A 20,852-nucleotide genomic window follows, 5' to 3' on the forward strand; every position below is an offset into this window, starting at 1 on the left:
TGGTCAATAGCTTGCTTAATCTCCACAACGGCCCTATCAGCGCCGGGGATGCCTGGCTTCACCTTGGGGGTGCCCATGAGGGACCATCTCACAGGGAAAGCCAGGACGGGTTCCCCAGCAGTATACAGCGCCAGGATGCCCCGAGTGATGGGGTAACAGTGCGCTTTACAAGTATACATACATACATACATACATACACACACAAAATATTGTGAAATGCCAATTCAATTGCCTGATTGTCACACAATAGAGCCCCAGATTGTTCACATCTGATCTCTTTTAATAGTTTTTTAACTTGATCACTCTTAACTTTCCAGGCTAATAATTTGCTAGATCCCTCCCCGTATTCAACATGTGCCAAGCGACTTCGGGTGGAAAACATGGCAGCAAGCGTGCAGGTTGCGGGAACCTGGAACCCGGAGGAAATGCTTGCAAACACACAAAAATAGGAAAGTAGGAAGGCAGGGAAACGAGCAATGACTAAATAGTATTGAGCTAAATATTAGCACATTCTGACCTTTTTTAGTATCTCGATCCTCGTTTGAAGACCTTCTGAATCCTTTTCACATTGCACGTTTGGCTCAGCAACACGGCAGGGGATCAGCCGTGGTTGAGAGCGGCGCTGGAGCTCCGCAAGGGAAGGTGTGCTGTCTCCCTGATACCCCTTCCGGGGCAGGGGAGTTGGAGACAGGCAGAGCAGCACTTGTCCCTTGAAGGTCGATTATGAGACATACGTCGAAGGAGCTACATTAGCCGAAGGGGCTGCAAGTACTTCTCTCGCATCTGCACCTGCACCAGCGCTAACTAAACTTTCGATCAAGGTAGGAGCATCAGATTTGATCTCTCCTAGTACCTGTTAGTAATCCTCTCAGCTTCTGCTGCCCGATTTGAATTATATGAGCACCAAATTACGGAGAGGCGGGAGAAAGGGGCAGAAGGGAGCCGAGGGGGTTCCAGGACTGTCTAGGTATACTCTTAGAAGCACTGGAGCTGCCAATATCGGTGTTGCAGTAGTGGCGACTTCAAGCAAGGTTATTTCCCAAGTAGATACTGAATCGGAGGTAACAGGGAAACAGGCAGTAAGGGATAGCCCAAAACATGCTATCATTCCTGGATCAATAAAGGAGCTTGTGGTTAAGGAGACAGTGACACGTAATAAACCATTCAAAAATAGATCTATTCCTGAATGTAAAATTAAGGTTACTCCTTCACTTAGGACCTATTTTAAAAATCCTCCCAAAAACCTTCATCCTGAGTAATAGCCTTCCGACAGTGGGTACTAAGATGGATTTAAGGACTGAACAGGGTCTTCAAGGGTGTAGGGACCATCCGTCATCTGCCATCGAACAAACCCCAAGTTTGGGGGATTGGTCCAAAGATGTCACTCCAAATCGTTACCAGGTCCTGGCCACAGAATTGGGTCCTGTTGAGTATCCCTCATGCCCTCCAAGGTATGAGGAAAACAAAACAATCAGTGGTGAGGCCAGTAAGGAGGTACGATCTCCCCCGAAAAGTCTCGCTAAAGAAGACACGCCCATTGCTTACATCTCTTACGGTGGAAATAAAAAATCGCTAACCAGAAAGACATCAGAGTTGTCTGTGACAATCTGGAGAAGAAATTTAACGATCTGAGTTCAAGAACTGTGATTCTCGAAGGGGAGGTAAGGGTCCTCAAAGAAGTAATAAAGGGCAATGCAGCAGAATTTGAGGCCTTAAAAACGAGAGATCGAGAACAACAGCGAAGCTAGAGAGGTTATAGAATTTTCAGAGGAGAAATAACTTGAAGTTTTAGAAAATTCCAGAAGGCAAGGAAGGGGAAGACCTCAAACTTTGTATAGTACATCTGATTAAAAAAAGAGCAACTTCTTGAGGAGTCAGGGGAGGAGATAAGTAAGGATATCCCGAGGTAACACAGGGATCCTTACAGACCTAACCCAAACAGGGCCAAGCCTAGGAGAATTTTGGTAAACTTCTTGACATACAGCCTTAGGAGAAGATCCTGTTTTGAGCCTTGTCTAAGAAGGGGATGGAGATAGACGGGGTAAAGTTTGAAGTCAGATCGAACGTTTGGAGTGTAACTTCCAATAGGCAATGGGAGTTAGGGAAGAGAATTGACCCTCTAAGGAAGCTTGGTGAGTCAGTGCAGCTAAAATGCCCAGCTATGCTGAAGGTAATGCTCAATAATAAGATGCTTTCCTTCCGTTTTGTTGAAGAAGTGGATAGGTTCATTGAAGGTCTTCAGCCGGGGTGTTAGTAAGGGGAATACCCCTCATTAACTTAGTGGATTATTAAGTATAAATTCTAAAGAACTGTTCTTTGAGTAGGTTTACTTTCTACTTTTCTTTCTTTTCTCTTTCCCCTTAAGTTGTAGTTTTTGGGCATGTGGTTTGAGGTAACTCTGGGGGAAGGGCACCCATAGGGCTTTCCTATTTTGGTAAGTCAGGGATGGGTTATCCGGGGGGAGGCTTGTTAGGCACAGAGTGGGGAGCATGAAGGGAAAAAAATAAACATTTCCTCATTTGCCATGTCAGCTTTTTTAATTTCCAGTCAACGATCAATTCAAGATGGAATTCATAGGTGATGGCCAAGAAAGTAGCTAATGAGATAAGAATATTGAGGCTGAGAGTTGTGAGTTTTTTAAAGCTAAAACATGGATCTCCTGGCAGTTGTAACAAAGCAGTTGGCGGTTACTAAAGGTGTTGCAATCCTGATAAAAAAAGGGAGCGAATATCACTGTAGAAGGTAGTGTTTCAACGATTTTGGGTAGGTGACTGGTGGCGAAGTTAAAGATCTATGGCCATAACTATACTTTGGTGGGCTATTATGGCCAGAATCAAGACGACACAGGCCCCCTTGAAGCCTTATATGCCGAGTTACTGAATTTTCCCTTTCCGATTATTATGGCGGGGGATTTTAATGCCGGAATTGACCATAAGTTGGATAGATCGCTAAATAGTAGTGCAGTGGTTAACCCTAAAATGACGGCACTAGTACATCATTTGATTAGGCAATTGGGCCCGTGTGATATTTGGCGGCAGAGGGTAGGTCTATACAGAACTTTACATTCCACAATAAAAAAATATAGGCATCACTCTAGGATTTACTATTTCCTAATTGACAACAGGCTAAGAGACTTGGTATTAGATATTCAACATATAGGTGCACACCTCACAGACCATTCAGCTGTATTACTTCAGATAAAATTGGGTCAAGCAAGGATCCAATCTAGATGATTATTAGATCGTTCTATTCTGCTGGATGCACAGTCTCTTGATATATTGGAACACGAGACAGTAGAGTTTTTTGAAAATAACTTGGGCTCTTCTTCGGTGGGAATAGTTTGGGATTCATACAAGGCGTATTTAAGAGGTAGGCTGGGCACTCTCTCAGCAGCTAGGAGAAGATCATATCAGCAGAAGATCTTAAACTTAGAGGAGCAAATTCTGTTGTTGGAGGATGGTCTGATTTGTGTAAGTAACCAGGGAGAACAGGATACAAGGGTTGACTGAAATTGAAGTATTAAAGGCAACTCTTTCAGCCACTATCCAAGAAAAGGTCAGGGAAAGATGGGAAACAAGTCAGTTCTGCCCTCTCGTGTCCGACTCCAGCCGCACCAGTGACCCTCACCTCCGGTAGCAAGTCAGGGAGCTGGCGGACCTCACAGTCTAGGGCGTAAATGTCCCTCCAAGGCTTTCTTAAGCACCTTCAAGTCTCCTCCATTCTCAGGGAGTTCCTTTTGCTGTTCCTAACCTCATACATTTTCTCGAAATCAGCCCTTAGAAGACTCACCTCCAAATTCACTGTCTCAATTTTATGTTCATACATCATTGTGGCATGTCTTACTGTGGCCAAAACATCCTCATTGAAGGTTTGGAGTCCGGGAAATCAGGGTAAGAATAGACCTTTATTAGTGAAGCTGTTTTTCTGTTAGAGCATCTTGCTCACTTAACCGCCCATTCTGGTATGTGCTAGAGTTCACTAATGTAGAGTGGTGTATCTGTTTGTCCTTTTAATGGGCTGCAGTTGAAGGGGGTGAAGAGTCAGGAGAAGGAGGAAAGGCATCCAGCCAAAGCTGTATTGGTTCCAGTTCGTGCAGCTTCTTTCCAAGAATGCACAATTCATCAATGACCTTTCCTCATTCAATCTTTATTTCGATCAATTTAGATCATAAAAGAATACAACAATTTAAAACAATTAAAAAGAGTATACAATATAAGAGGATTTAAAAACAATACAATGAATCTGTTTAAAATCAGTTACAATACAATAAATTTAGGAATCATCAAGAGCAATTCATTTTCCTGTATCTGACTTAATGCAGCGGTTACGGGTGTGCCACATTGCTGTTAAAAATGTTGCCACTGCAAAGCTGTATTGGTTTCAGTTCGTGCAGCTTCTTTCCAAGAATGCACAATTCATAAATGACCTTTCACATGTGACTGTTGAACGAGATACATAAGGAGAAAAGGGATTTCCTTCCTAACAACAAAAGGGGTAGGGAAGGGGAGTCATCCATCAGCAACAAACATGAAGTGGTCCAGCATGCAGCAACGTGGGAATCCACTCTTCCACCAGTACAGGTATGCATGCATCAGTAATACTGTGTTTTGCTCCACAGGGCTCATCCTTCATCTCGGTTCTTTAAAGAATCTGGACACGCGATGAATGGAGCCCAAGATGCTGCCCCAGCTCGAATGTCTCCAAGGGTCTCCACCTCTCCCGCTCAGGGCCTGTGCCCAGCATGCAGAGTAGGATAAGTCATGAATGTACACCCTGAATTATTACTCAGCAAGAAGCTGACAACAACCCCACCGCTCAGGAATTAGAAAGAGGAGGAGTGCTGACATGATCTACAGAGTCGAGCAACAGCCTCACCAGTGTAATGTTCCACCACAGGAGCCTGCAGCCACTTCAAAATAGAGGCAACTCTTCTTTCTGCATTTGTTTTTGCAACATCTTCAAAAGTGGTGGGGTAATACGTCACAGGTGTACTAACTCAGTCAGACACAAACAGTCAAAATCTCCGTCCCATGCTTCCAGATCACATCCATGCACCACCATCAGGGAAGTCAGTGAAATGATGCCACTGTTTTAGGCTGCCCATCCCCAGATGTTTACTAAGTCCCATCCAGACAGCTGCTCCAGGCAAGAGGATGGTATGATCCAACCAGGTCACGCTGATTCTGTACAAAATTCCTATTCACCATGAACAAAAAACTGATCTCTCGACTCGCGCACAATTTTGACACTTTCACAGACGGACGGGAGTTCGCGTACCTTACAACTTTTGTAGAGCTTTTCTGAGCCATGCCTCAGCAGCCCTATTAGTATTCAGTCTGTAGTTCGCCCATTATTTTGCTGTTGAGTAAATCATTTTACTATGTACATTGAGGTCCAATGCCTGGCATGGATCACTGCCCAACTGCAACATCCTGCCAGCATTAACAAGATCATAAGAAATCTGTGTGTAATGTTGGCACTACCTTCGACTTCATGAACTCTTCCTTAGCTCAATTCAGTGACAGGGAAAGGTGCAACCCTTTACTACCGATCCACAGAACCAACCAGCTTTCTTAGGGACCTCAATCTTTACAATTCACCAGACTCTGTGAACTGGAACTTCACCAAGTCGACTAGTTTTATTTTAAGGTGACATGCTTCCAATTTCTTAACATTGGGGCCATACATTTTGTGCCAATCCTGAGAAATAAAAAAAAGTGTGACTCATGCGAGTTGAGCAATGCACTTCAAAGAGCCGCAGTGTTCACTAAACTCTGAAAGTTTCCCTAAAGCCAAATGGTACCAAAACTGTAGGCCACTAAATTGGCATAGACCGTTTTATTGATACAAATTTTAAGCACCCACATGTTAATGTGTGGAAATACGGTTTCTGTGAATATTTATAATTTTTGCATCACCAACTAAAGCGTCTTGATGTATTTTGACCCTATTAAAATCTGCTTCCAGCACACTTCAGAAATACAAAGCAAGTGCTTATTTTTTTCTTTCCTGGCTCCTGAATGCATACAGTTAATTTACAGGTATTTACATTTTTGTGTGTGTTGCAAAAAATTACATCCTACAACCTTTCCCTTCACAATCCCTGTACCCCTGCAAGATTGCCACATAATTCACTTTAAAAACTCCTCTCACTTTGCCGTCAGAGAAAAAAAGTAAATACCAAATCCCCATGTTAAAAGAATAAGCAGAATTTGTCAGAAGGCATATCCTGACAATTAGCCTCTGTCTTGGAAGCACCAGCAAACGCGACAAGATAATCACATAATTTAAAGGCATCTTTATTTATTGCTCGTACTTTCCCAACCCACCACAAATCAGCTTGTGACCAATGCTGATCTAGAAGATGTTCAAAGAAAATATGCGGGACATGTTGGGACCATTTTCGATTTCATATGGTAACATAACCATGGAACCAGATGGGGTTGAGGTATTTAAACACATGTTGGTGATTTTTTGGAGGGTAGGGGTTAGTATTTGTAGACTAAAGAAAGGTGTCCTCAATTGTTCTGAAGATAACTGTCCGCTTTGTTGAAAACATTTCGAAGTAAAGAATGTTATTAATAAAAAACATTAAAACTTACGAAATTTCAATTCCAATATCTACCAACAGCTGTAGGGTTATGGCTGACAGACCTAAACTACAAGTCCTTATGTCCCCTTTAGTACAGGGATCACTTGTGTGTGATTTGAAAAACATAAATAGCTCTGTACAGTTTTATGCGCAGATCCACGTGTACTTACACATACTGGTTTTTGTGAATCTGGCCTAATCACCCTATTTGTAAGTATTCATTAATTCTTTGATCTGTACTACTTCTGAATAGATTGCTTACCACTTGCTCTGAGCAAGTTGAATTCATTCCTTTTAAATGAAGAGGGCATGAAATTACCTCTGTGGTATAATATGCCTAGGTTCAAAGCAGTTTGATCTTGTGCCATGGCAAAACTTTGCAGGTTGCTTAATGGTTTTCCCACCATGACAGAGCTCTGCCAAATATGACCTATGATGTGGCAGAGAATTGAGAGATAGTTTGGTGCCAACAATTTGTCTGTGTTTCAGAAACCCCTCAATGCAATTAGCAGCAGTGCTTTTGAGTGTTTTACATTCTTTACATTTCATTTTCTAGGGTGTGGGACAAAGTAATTAGTGGCTCTTGCAAGATCCTGGTGTTCGTTGCTATAGAAATTTTAGTGAACTTCAAAATGAAACTACAAGTTCTCACTACTGCTGAATCTATTGCTCAATTTCTACAAACTGTAAGTACTTGAGTGTGTACTGTGTGTCTCGGTAATGAACTAAAATTACACCGGAAGTTGGTGTAATAAAAATGTTGTGTTCTTCACCAGCAAGTTTATGTGATGGTGCACGTTCTAAAAGAGTGGTTTCAATAGGTACAAAGTGGCATGTGTCTTGCTAATGTGATACTGATATTTTTGAAATTCAGTGCCATTTTGTTACATTTTACTATTATGTTATTCTTTATAAATGAAGAAAAAAAACACCTCCCCATAATTTATTGTGCATTTATGGCATGCATAATCTGAACATCTCATGGCCTTTGCTCCAGGTTTCAGTGTATCAATCCATCAATCAGGATTTATAAAGCTTGAGTAATCACTCAATAAGGTATCCAGGCGCTTATTCAAACAGCCTCGTCTTGAGGGCCATTCGAAATTCTGGAAGTGAGGTGATGGCCCAGAGGTGCATGGGAAGTCGCCTATTCCAGGTCTTTTCTGCGATGTGGGAGAAGTAGCGTTCACCACCTCTGCTACAGTAGATGCGGGGAGTGTGGGCGTGTGAAAGGGAGGCAGAGCCTAGTCTTCTCGATGGATAGCGGAAGTTCAGTTGGTAGTTAATGTAGGCAGGCCCTTGATTGTGACGAGCGGTGTGTGAGTGAGTCAACAGCTTGAATTGGCATCTCTTCTGTACCGGGAACCATTGGAGTTTTCTGAGGTAGGGTATGATGTGGGTTTGTCGGGAAAGACCGAAGATGAATCTGCCTGCAGTGTTCTGTATGGTCTGAAGTCTCTGTAGAAGGTGTGTGGCGATTCCTATTTAGAGGGCATTGCCGTAGTCTAATCAGATGGAGATGGGGGCTTGTGTTAAAGTGTATCTTGTGTGTAGGGGTAGCCACTTGAAGATCTTACGTAGCATGCTCAGAGTGAGGAAGCATGCGGATGAGACGGCATTGATTTGTGATTTCATGGTGAGTGTAGGAAAGTAGGATCTGCTTCATATGGTTACCCCAACGTTTTGCTTAATGTGATACTGTTTTTCACTAGTCTGACTGGGATCCTGCTAATCAGGACCCCAGTCTATCTGCTTTCTCCCTAAACTGTTATGTTACGTACTTAGGTACACTCCAGATTGGATACTGGGGTACCCTCTTCAGTCCCTAGTATATGGTACCCATGCAGCCAGGGAGTAGGTACCCCAGAGGCCTCCCATGGGCTGAAGCATGTATTATGCCACCCATGAAAAGCCATGCAAAATGGAACTACAGACCTGCCATTGCAGCCAGTGTAAGTTGGTGCATGCACCACTTACTTAAGATATAAGTTTACTATATCTAAGTGCCACTGCACTTAAAACCTATAAGTCAACCATATAGCAGACCATAACAATCCTGAAGACAGGGTGCTTTGTTCTAAATGAGAGGGTGCCACTGCATGAGCAGAATATCCCTGCAGCATACGGAGTCCATTCTCCCGGGTTGTCAGTGAGACAGCCATTTACGACATATAGAGTGGCATTATGCGACTGCGTGATGATCAACTCTAAAACGGCTAAAACAAACCCCATTGTGTTTGGTGTCAAACATGTTGGTATAATACCCCCACACCAGTAACCGGTGTGGGAGGTATAATTCCACCGATCAGAAGCGAGCTTTGTTGGATCTCTGGTGTGCCCAGTATCACCCTTTTAGTCCAGGGTAGCACAAAATGGTTGCTGTCGACCACAGACACATTTCTGCCCTCCTGCTGCTGAGCCAAGCTCGAGCATGGGAAGGTAGAACAATAGGCCTCTTGTCACAGGGAGGTGTGACCACCTACCAGACCGTATTATTGTATTAGGGCTGGGTGGGTGCCCTTGCCAGCGACAGAAAGTCTGCATGAGGGGCTTACTTGGTGTCCCTGTGCATAGTCCAGTTCAAACCAGCCCTGGGAGCCGTTGGCTCTTGCTCTGGTGCGAAACTGGATTAAGGACATGGGAGTAACCTCCCCACTGTCCAGACCGTCCCTTGGGAGAGTCCCCTGAATCTGTCTAACCCTCTCCCATGGGTACAAAAGGGCTTACCTGGCTGTAGGACCTTGGATTTGACGTGGACAAGATTCTGAACCAGAAACCATTGAACTTCGACCTTCTGGACACTCTGGACTTCGCTGGACTTCATTTGGGCCCAACTTCGTCTCCCTCTCAGTCTGAAGCATCGTCTTTGCCCGTGCACCATACAGGATCCATGCAGGACCTGTGGAGAATCAAGGACAACTGAAGATATCTCCCTTGGAGTTAAGAAGTTGCTACCCTGCATTCAGAGGCACCGCAACACTGCTGTCCGGTCTGCTGACCTGAACTCCTACGTACTCCGAAGGCTTCTGCAACACCAAACCCCTGTGCACCGCGTACATTTGCAAGTGCATATGCTTGTTGGCGTTTCCCGAACAAGTGCATTGGGCTCCAAGTAGCCCCAACCTCTGGCTCCATTTCCTACCAAGAATTTTGGCCTCCTCTCAGAGAGTGCTCTGTAGGCTATGGTTTGGTGAAATTGCTCGAGGTCCTCTCACAACTCCTGTGCCTCCGGCCTGCAAGTCAACTTTGCTTTTCTTCGGCTCCCCTCGTTGCTTGAGGCCTGCCCTGACTCCCCTTGCTGTGGTGAGTCTCCTGGACCTTGCTGGTCCGAACCGTACCCATCCTTGACCTTCTGCGTCGGTTGCCGTTGCCAAGGCTTGTTGGTGCTCCCTCCAGACACCGACCTCCTCAGTACTCGATATCCTTCTTGGGACAGCTCGTTTGTGGCTCCTGGTCGTCCTCGACATCTCCTGGTCCCCGTAGCTGCAGAGTCAAGAGCTCCATCAACGCTCCAGAAGCATCCGACATCGGTGGGCATTCATCCACTGATTCCCTGGTCACTCCTGAGTGACCCAGACTCTGTCCCCTCTGCTTTCAGGTACTTTTCAACATGAATCCACCTTTGGATTCCAATAGGCACTTTTCTTCCTTCCAGCAGCGGCTCTTCTTCGAAGTCCTCTATTGGGTTCGACAGCGGTTTCAGACACCACTTCAGACCTATGCACCCGGCTTCCCTAGGATAGATAACTCGGGTACCTCAGTATCCACTGGTGGGGTGGCTCTCCAACCTCATAACTTCAACGGGGTTTCTTCGCAGTCCACTGGGAAGGTTCCTTAAACTCTAAAACTTCAACCGTGACTTTCCTATAGAATTCTACAGAGCACGCAGTCGTGTTCCCACACTGCATCGTCCTCTGTGGGGTCCCTACTTACTCACCTTTGGTGGTTCTTTGGGGTCCCAACGAGTCTACAACCACTCGACACTGTCTTGACTCGAGTCGTGGTTCTTGTACCACTATTTTAGTATACGTTTTGGTCCGCCCGGGGCCCACTGTGTATTAGTGCTGTTTACTATCATTTCTGTGCTAAAGTATTGTGTGCTTTGTGATTATCTCCCTGGAAGGAGATACTGTACTAGATAGTGTTATATTAATAAATACATATTTTTATAACTACTGTGTTGTTCTCCTTTCATTTAACCAATACTATAAGGTTGCATTCTGGTAGAACAAGCTGCTTAACATTCCTTCAAGACTAAGCCTGACAGCTGCTCTACACAGCTACCACTTGGATAGCTTTCTAAAGGTTATCTTTGACCTCTTAAATCACCATAAGGGTTGTTTGGACTGGTGCAAGGTGCCCACTTTAATTAGTGAACAGCATATACCAGGCCAACTTCTCACAGTGAGCTTGTTATCAATAATGATTCTGAGGTTTCTGGCATGGTTGGAGGGAGTGGATGTGGGTCCTAGGTCTGATGGCCACCACGAGTTGTTCCATGTGTTGCTGCTGTTGCCAAAGATCAGTACTTCAGTTTTGTCTGTGTTCAGCTGCAGGCAGTTGTTGTTCATCCAGTCGGCGACATTTGTCATACATCTATGGAAGTTGGTGCTGGTGGTGATAGCGTTGTCGATGACTGAGAGGATGAGTTGGGTGTCCTCTGCGTAGAAAATTATGTTGAGACCATGGTATCTGACGATGTTTGCCGGCATGGTCATATATGCGTTGTGTAGTATATAATAGATAAGCAATTTTTAGCTTTCCTTGCTTTGAAAAATGTTAATTCCTTGAAACTCAGTACCACATGGGCTAACACAGACCTTGGGGAGGGTTTACACTTGTAACATGGTCTACAACAGGTCAACTAAACAAACGTCTGACAGGCTGAAGAGATGGTAGAGCCAATCATACCGTCAGTGCTTTAAAACCTGGGAATGAAACCATATGAAATCTTCATTGATCTACACCCTGCTGTGTCTTGGTGGAATCTACGTTATCTTTGAAATCCTACACAGCATGCTCAAAATCTAGTGGTGAAAGGTCAGGGCAGTTCATAAAAATTGCCACTTCGGCTGTCGAGGTTTAACCGCATCGCTGCGGCGATTTTTGCGCTGCGCGGCTTTTTTCACTTTTCCGCGTTACATGACGAGCTCAGCTCATAATCAGCACACGCCACCCGTGGGTGATGACGAGCTGAGCTCGTCATCAGCATCGAAGGGGTTAAGAAGGTTGAACCTGGGAGTCAAAGGACCTAACTTGTGGGGCGTCTTGAACCCTAGTTTATGGCAGACCAAGCCATCTGCGATTCAGAAAACCCTTCAGAACTAATTGCTTTAGTTGCCATTCAGCTGAGTTCCTGCTCAACAAGGACAGCAAAAGGAGAATATCAAGTTTGGGTAAACTCCTTGCTACTGGTTACATACGCTTTAACTTCCATTCATACAAATTTCGTTTTTTCTTACTGGTCACACATCACTCTTTAATGTCTGTAATCTGTCCCTGTACTGCTATGTACATTTTGCTTTTTATATTTGAGTAGGAAGTCTGAGGGGGAAGGGTGGGGGAGAAATTAAGAAGGATGGGAGGAGGTGAAGAAAGGCACAATAATAAATCATGAAAATTTGAAATTGTGACGTCCATCAATATTTTTGAAAACATCTAGGCTGATGAAATTAGATTTCTGCGTCCAAGAAACCAGTTAATGATCTAGATTGACTGTTGAATTCAGGGAGCGCAGCAGCCAAGAATCTGAACCTATACAGCAAATAGGGCATTAGAATTTTAAGAAAGAAGAGTTCAGTGTTCAGATCTAAGGTGCCTAGTTGGTTCATTTGCGATGATATCACCCGGAGGGTGAATGTGTGATAGGTTGTGTTGCATGAACAATGCACAGAGCCTTGATTTTGGCACACAATTATACCACAATGCAGTAAAATCTTTCAAAGCTGGCTTGACATTATCAAACCGTTTTAGGTTAAAATGTTTTTGGCCACCTTTTTTCGAACCTGCTAATAATTTGAACTTATGTTCAAATGGTAATTAGAACATTGGAATGTTGGGAGCTCCATTGAAAACAATGGAGTGCTCTGGGCTTATAATGGCTGGTATAAGCCTGGAGCTCCAACATTCCAATGTTTCTTTGTTCACAGCTCTGGCTGTGAACAAAGGGTTCAGGGAGCCTGGGGGGATTCCAATCCCCTCACGCTCCCAAAAGGCTTCGTTTTTTTTGTTAGAACATTCTGTCCTCTAATGACAGAATGTTCTAATAGCCTTATAGCCCTTCGTAGATGGGCTATACCGCTATTAAAGTACCTCTCCCTTGTTAAAGGCCCTCGCCTTCGGCTCGGGCCTTTAACGCTGGAGAGGGCCTTTAATAGCCGGTATAGCTCTCTACGGCGGGCTATAAGGCTATATTACAGTTTGAGGAAGTAAGATTCGTACTGAAAATCACTTCCAAATAGCAGGCAGATTTGAGCAAACTGGATGAGGCCAAAAGGAGTTAGACCTGTTTAAAGACTGGGAGGTCATTTGTTGTGTGCCTAACAGAATGTGGTTTTCACAGTTAAAAGTCAGTTGGTTATTATTGGTCCAACCCTAAATGACTGATGGATGACGAAAAGGAAGTTTATTTTAGCCCAGTTTTCAAACAATTTGATGCACATTTTCCAGATTTCTGTTGATTTTAGAAATGGGCCAGAGGGTAATGGAGTTTCTTGGTCAATGGGTGTTTTTTCCAAGAGTAATGAAAGAATATGTATGAGGGAAGAGGTCTTTTTGGAGAGATTTGTCAATGAGGACTGTTAGGCTCAGAGCAAGTATTTTATTGATTAACTTTAGAAAGAGATGTAAAGTAATCGATGGCTGTGACAGCTTTCGACAGAATTAATAATTCTGAAAATGTGTAATCGAGTTGAAATTATCAGTTGTTGGATCTTAATAATTCTGCATTTAATTTGATGGTTTTTGGATAAGAAAAATACTTAAATGCTTTTGCAAAAAGGTAAGGTGTGGGGAGGTACATTTGTAAGTTATTAATGAATGGTACACTTTGAAAGAGCAAACTTTTTTTTTTCTACACCTGCAGTTTTCAGTGCATAGAATTTTATTTTAGGTTTTGATTACGGCTCTCTTTACCACTGGAATCTATCCTTACTGATGTTCCATACTATGTTGAGCACCATGATCTTGATGATTATTCTAAAAAGCTTGCTAGTTCAGCAATAATCTTGAGCTTTCCTCAAAAAATACTGACCATGCATTGGTGCAAGCTCATGCGCCAGTGGTTTTTACCCATTATTTATTTTATTACATTCATTGCTGATTTTATCAGGTAAAACGTAACTCCTGCAAGCGACTTCAGAGAGCCTCTGGATGAAAAGATGATGGTAGGAGGGATAAAAGAATGAAGTGGCAGATAGCAAGCAGGATAAAATAGCTTCTTCAGCATTGCATCGTTATTAGATTTACATGTTTCACGTATTCCTAGTTGTGAGACGTCGAGTCCCCATTAGTTTAATTTAAAGCAGTAAATAATATCAAAGGGATTTCAGGCAAATAAAGCTGTTTTCCTAAGTGATAGCAAGACATCGGGTTCTACTTGAGGTTTTAGTAGCGAAGAAGCCCTTGAGGATTGCGTACAATCCTCGATCTGATGAATGATAATTAGGGCTCCCGGTGTTATGGTATTTTTTTTTTTAACATTTCCATCTGTATTTATCCATATTTATTTTTTAATCTTTTTATCTGTATTTATCTACATTGTATTTTGCTGCAAGCAAAAACAGAAGATGCAGCTAGTATTTTGCCACATTTATTTCAATGGGCAGAGCGCGCTTGGTTGTAATAGGTTTAGAAAGATTTATGTGGATGGTAAATGGGTAACTGCTTTTAACAAAGATCCTTTTGTTAATAAGTTGCAGTCCTCCTAATGTAACCCTCGCTGTCTTATGCAGCACATCATATACATTGATTTACCCCAGTATTGGAACTTTCATAACATTCCCATGCTTTGTACCATTCCCCGTCGTCGGAGTGGGAGCCTCTGTAAAATAGAAAATACCATAGTAATAGGTACAAAAGAGAAAACTAGGCCTAGGCCTCATCTCATTTTGTAGCCTATCAATCTCTTTTTGTAAAATAGACCAAACTTTCTGCAACAACCAATCGGAAGAGCCTCACCCCTTGGAACCTTCCTGAGAGAACCTCAGATTTTCTATCCCACGTTGTGCTGAGGGAGTCTCCACTGGGGTTTGCTCAGTTTTTCTTCTACTACTTTAAAACAACCTGTTTTCTTGGAAGAATGTCTGATAAGGAAAAGAAAGCTTTATACAAGGCTTGTGCTACTTGCTCTAAAAAGCGTCTGTATGTAGATGACAAGCATACAGATTGCATTTATTGCTTGTACCTGGACCACAAGGCTTCAGAGTGTAAAATCTGCAGGACCTTCTCTACAAAAGCTTTGAGGGACAGGGAAGGACGTCTTTTGACCTGGCTCCAAAAAATGAAATCGAGGAAGGAGGTTGTTTCCAGTGATGATCAGGATTCTTCTTCGGCTTCCTCTTCAAGGAGATCAATAAAAAGGGGTAGGTCATCCCCTTCAACCTCTACTGAACCTCCTTCTAAATCCACTCAAAAGATCTCTGATAGGTCTGGTGGTTCTGGTCCCCTAAAATCTCCTCACCGAGGTGTAAAGGAGAAAGTGAGAATAAGTGCTGAGGTGATTTCTACTCAGAAAGGTCCCCAGGAGCCTGCTGTGGCCTCTCTGCCTTCAGAGAAACCAAAAGGTTTTAAAAAAACTTACTTCTCTACCTCAGGACAAGAAATCCGTGAAGACATCCCGCTTGTCGATGGTGACACCATCGGGTACGTCGACGACGACGAAAATCCATCATACTGCTAGTTCTGCACCGTCGACGAGGACGTAGACGACGGCAGCTTCAACGTCGACGATTGGACTATCTTCCTCGTCGACGAGATTGGTATCGTCGACGAGGATGACGCCGACGGTGGTGTCGACGATTACGATGACGATGGCTATGACGACAACAGCCTTGATTTTGACGACAAGCTCGTCGACGGTGCCGTCGACGCTTACATCTTCGTCGACGATGACTAGTTCTCCGTCGACTGTGCTCTCGTCGACAACGGTTCAGTCGACAGTGTCTCAGTCGACGGTGAAAAAAGTACCAATTGTGATAAAACGACGGCAAATGACGCCTTCTTCCCTTATATCAGACCTGCAGATGATGCTCATGGACTACAGGAAACGGTTTCCTTCACAATCTACGGAAGCCATTCATACGCCGCCTCCTCCTGTGCCACCTCCCACTACAACGGAGGTTCGGCCACGGAATCCAGAACCTGAGGAGGTTCATCAACCATCGATTCAGGTGCATACAGTTCAGGATGATGATGATTCCTCTGACAATGGAGGGGCTGTGACAGAGAGCCCTGATCCAAATAGAGAATGGGACGAATACGTGCTACCAGGTCCATCTTCACCTTCACCTGATCCAGTGGATTCACCACCTGCAGACTTAGGTGGTTTCCATAACCTCATGGAGCGAGCTTCCAAACGGTTTGGTCTGCCAGTTACTACGGTTCAAACAGAATGTTTTCTGTATAATTTCAAAGAGCCATACAAAAGATCAGTCTGCTCTATTCCCATCATAGACCACGTGTGGTCAGAGGGAGTGAAAGATATGCAATCACCAGCAACCGTCATCCCGGTCTTACCACGACTAGAAAAGAAGTACAGAGCGCCTGATGGTAGTCCTGAGTGTCTGGTTGGCCAGCCAAGGCCGGACTCCGTGATTTCCCAGGCGGCCCAAAGGAAGTCCAAGAACCTGGCGGCTCCTCTGACCTCTCCTCCGGACAAAGAGGGTAGATGCCTGGACAATGTGGGGAAGAGGTTTTCCTCTATGTCAAGTCTCCTAGTTCGTGCCTCCAATGCGTTGGCGATCTTAGGCCGCTACGATCGCCAGATGTGGTGCGATATGGCTCCGTTGATAGACCAGTTACCGGAGCCTACTAAGATGGATGCACAGAAAATCTTGGATGAAGGAGAGCGGTCTTCGGCAGAAATAATTGACTGCGCCATGGACATAGCGACAATGGCTTTCAGAGCCCTTGCAGGTTTGGCTGTGCTTAGGAGACAAGGCTGGCTTCGGGCGACCTGGTTTCGCCCTGAGGTACAGAACAAAATATTGGATATGCCTTATGACGGTGACATGCTTTTTGGAAAGCATATTGATGAGGCCTTACAGGATAACAAAAAAGAAAACAGACACAGCCAAGTCCTTAGGCACTCTTCAATATCGTAAAGTGCCATTCCGAGGAGCAAGGGGAAACATTTTTAACAACAGAGGAGGATACCAACAACGTTACTCCTCATATTCTCAGTCATTGCAGTCCTACAGACCACAGTATACTCAGAGGCAAGGCCAATCTGCTTCTTTCTCTCAGCAGCAAGGCAAAAGCCGTCAAGGTCGCCCGGGCAGAGACAATGCTAAGCCTGGCTCTTTCTACTGTTCCTATCCCTCCGTCAATATCAGTGGGGGCAGGATCTCTCATTGCCTGAGAAACTGGAAAACGATTACATCAGACCAGTGGGTCTTGAATATCATTCGGTGTGGCCACACCTTGGAGTTTCAACAGCTTCCTCCCAACAAGAGCTCCGGGCGCCAGCGAGTGGAAACATCTGCGGCTCTTACGTCTCGAAGCCCACCAACTCTTCATCAAGGGGGCAATAGAACCGGTCCCTCTCTCACAAAAAGGGAAAGGTTTTAATTCCAGGTTCTTCCTGGTTCGCAAAACGGAAGATAAATGGCGTCCAATATTAGATCTACGGGAGCTCAACACCTATCTCTTAAACCTTTCCTTCAGGATGGTCACCCAGCAAGATATTCTGCGTCTTCTGAACCAAGGGGACTACATGGCGACACTGGATCTGGAGGACGCATACTTCCATGTTCCGATCCATCCAGCTCACAGGCAATACCTACGCTTCACAGTAGGCGAGAGCCATTTTCAATTCAAGGTGCTTCCGTTTGGTTTCAGGTCGGCACCTCGATATTTACCAAAGTACTTGCTCCAGGAGCAGCGTTTCTCAGAAAGCAATCTCGAAGTATTTCCCTATCTAGACAATTGGCTTATAAAAGCTCCGACCTTTCCAGCAGCTTCCAGGGCAGTCTCAAGTTGCATCCAACTTTTCAGCCACCTGGGCCTCCAACTCAACAAGGAAAAATCGATCCTTTACCCATCCAGGTCGGCAATGTTTCTAGGATCTATCCTGGACACGGATCAATGCAAAGCTTTTCCGACGGAAGAGCGTCAGAACAAACTTCTACTGTCAGCTCGTCTCTTGCAAAAGAGACAATCGCTGTCTGTCTGTCTTTACAAGTCCCTACTAGGATCGATATCATCCTGCATACCATTGATTCCGCACTGCAGACTTCGAATGCGTCCGCTGCAGGAACAGCTGGACAAGCAGTGGTACCAAGTGGAGGGCTTGTTCGACGACAGGATAACGATGACACCAGCAATGAAAGAAGCATGCAGCTGGTGGCTGGTAAAGGACAACATTTCAAAGGGTTTGACCTTCACGCTTCCTCCGTCTCCAATGGTTCTCACCACGGACGCCTCATTGGAAGGTTGGGGAGCTGTTCTGCAGGAACTACATGTGAGTGGTCATTGGGATCCAGATCAGCGCAGGTTCCACATCAACCTATTGGAACTCAAGGCTATTCGCTTGGCCTTACAGGCCTTTCTGCCACGGATTCAGAATCGTGCAGTGCTGGTCCGCACGGACAACACAACAGCCATGCACTATATAAACAAGCAAGGCGGGACGAGATCACGAACACTTTCCAAAGAAGCTCAAGAGATTTAGGACTGGGTGATTCTCCACAGCATTGCTCTTACAGCAGAGCACCTCGCAGGGCTGCTCAATACAACAGCGGATGCGTTGAGTCGCCAAAGATCGATCAGTCACGAATGGGAATTGAACCAAGCCATTCTCGACGAAGTCTTCGCATGCTGGGGAACCCCGGCCATAGACCTGTTTGCGACTCCAGAGAACGCCAAATGACGGTTCTACGCAAACAGGGATCACCATCGGGGATCCTTGGGGAATGCGCTTTCGATTGCCTGGTGCGGCGCATTTTTCTACGCCTTTCCACCAATACCCCTGATCCCGAGACTAATCAGGAAGATCAAAGCGGAACCTTGCCGGATGATCTTTTGATTGCACCAGCGTGGCCCCGACAGTTCTGGTACACAGAACTCCTTCTACTTTCTCGGGATCGGCCGATTCGTCTGCAGCCGGTTCCGTCTCTCTTGACGATGTCTCAAGGTCAGGTGCTCCATCCAGTTCCGAGCTCACCCCACTTGACAGCGTGGCTCCTGAGTACCGAGAAATTTAGGATCTGAACCTCACCAAGGAATGTAAAGATATTCTGTCTTAGGCCAGAGCTCCAAGTACGAATAAGACCTATCGGGCTAAGTGGAAAAGGTTCTGTCTCTGTTGTCAGAGACAGAGTCTTCACCCATACACTTCTGCTCCGCATCAGATTTTGCCATATATTTTTTCTCTGGCTAAATCGGGTTTGGCTCATTCATCGGTCAAAGTACATCTGTCAGCCATCTCTAGATACAGACGGACATCTTCAGGTCCTTCGCTGTGGTCTGCGAGGATTGTGAAACAATTCCCGAAAGGCCTTTTCAGGGTTTTTTTTCCGGTCTGGCCTCCTCCTCCAGTATGGCAGATTAATTTGGTATTGGCTCATCTGATGAGAACCCCTTTTGAGCCCATTCATAGGGAAGACCTTACATTTCTATCATGGAAGCTGGCTCTTCTCTTGGCTTTGACATCAGCTAGAAGGATAAGTGAGCTCCAAGCGTTTACAATTGGAGAACCTTTTCTACAGTTTAAAAAGGACGTTCTGAATCTGAGGACAAATCCAAAATTCTTCCTGAAGGTTCCATCTGAATGAGCCGGTCATTTTAAAATCTTTTTTCCCACGACCTTCTACACCGGCTGAGAGGTATTTGCATTCTTTGTACGTTCAGAGATGTCTGAAATTTTATCTGGAACGCACAAAACCTTTCAGGAAGTCTCCTCAACTATTTGTGTCTTATAGTGCTCCGCGGAAAGGATTTCCGCTGTCAAAGCACAGTATCTCTCGTTGGATTTCCAATGCTATCCAATTTTGCCTTCAAGAAGCGGGCAAGCCGCTGGAACAATGAGTTTGTGCTCATTCAACAAGATCTATGGCCTCGTCAGTGGCACTATTTTCAGGAGTCCCTATCAAGGACATCTGCAGGGCAGCTACGTGGAGCAGTACCCACACCTTCACGAAGCACTACTGCCTGGATTCTTCTATGAAGAATGATGCAGCTGTTGGACAGGCAGTCCTGAGAAATTTTTTTCAATGAAAAAGTGAGCTTTCCCTACAATCCCTCCTTCCTGTATTGCACATTTTGTATCTCTTGTTGTATTCCTGGCTATGGTAACATTTATGGTTTGTTTCCTGTGAGGATAACTATGTACCAAGTACTGCTATTCATGTACAAAATGTGATTTTATGGCTTACTGCTAGCTATTCGGATACAAAGCATGGGAATCTATGAAAGTTCCAATACTGGGGTAAGAAAACAAGTTACTTACCTGTAACTTTGGTTCCCCAGTATTGGTAGCTTTCATAGATTCCCATGCGCCCACCCTCCTCCCCTGGGAAAGCTTGGCCTCTTTTCATGTTATGATTGCTCTTACAAAACGGCTACGAAAATCTGAGGCTCTGGGGCTCTCTCAGGAAGGTTCCAAGGGTAGAGCAAGTAGCACAAGCCTTGAATAAAGCTTTCTTTTCCTTATCAGACATTCTTCCAAGAAAACAGGTTGTTTTAAAGTAGTAGAAGAAAAACTGAGCAAACCCCAGTGGAGACTCCCTCAGCACAACGTGCGGTAGAAAATCTGAGGTTCTCTCAGGAAGGTTCCAAGGGGTGAGGCTCTTCCGATTGGTTTTTGCAGAAAGTTTGGTCTCTTTTACAAAAAGAGATTGATAGGCTACAAAATGATATGAGGCCTAGTTTTCTCTTTTGTACCTATTACTATGGTATTTTTTATTTTACCGAGGCTCCAACTCCGACGACGGGGAATGATACAAAGCATGAGAATCTATGAAAGTTACGAATACTGGGGAACCAAAGTTACAGGTAAGTAACTTGTGTTCTTACATACATATGATTTATTGTCAAGCGCTCT

The 20,852-nt window shown here is 44.5% G+C and overlaps 1 protein-coding gene across 1 annotated transcript in view; it reads left to right on the forward strand.

The window, feature by feature from the left end:
* TBC1D7 (TBC1 domain family member 7) overlaps window positions 1-20,852 on the forward strand; it is a 185,736-nt gene that overhangs the window by 151,300 nt on the left and 13,584 nt on the right. Inside the window, exon 7 of the mRNA XM_086965258.1 lies at window positions 7,149-7,278. Within this exon, the coding sequence (XP_086821384.1) occupies window positions 7,149-7,278 (130 nt within the window). The remainder of the gene's footprint in view (window positions 1-7,148; window positions 7,279-20,852) is intronic.

The sequence above is a fragment of the Lissotriton vulgaris genome, chromosome 4_1 (genome assembly GCF_964263255.1).
Source record: "Lissotriton vulgaris chromosome 4_1, aLisVul1.2, whole genome shotgun sequence".
Classification (NCBI taxonomy): Eukaryota; Metazoa; Chordata; class Amphibia; order Caudata; family Salamandridae; genus Lissotriton; species Lissotriton vulgaris.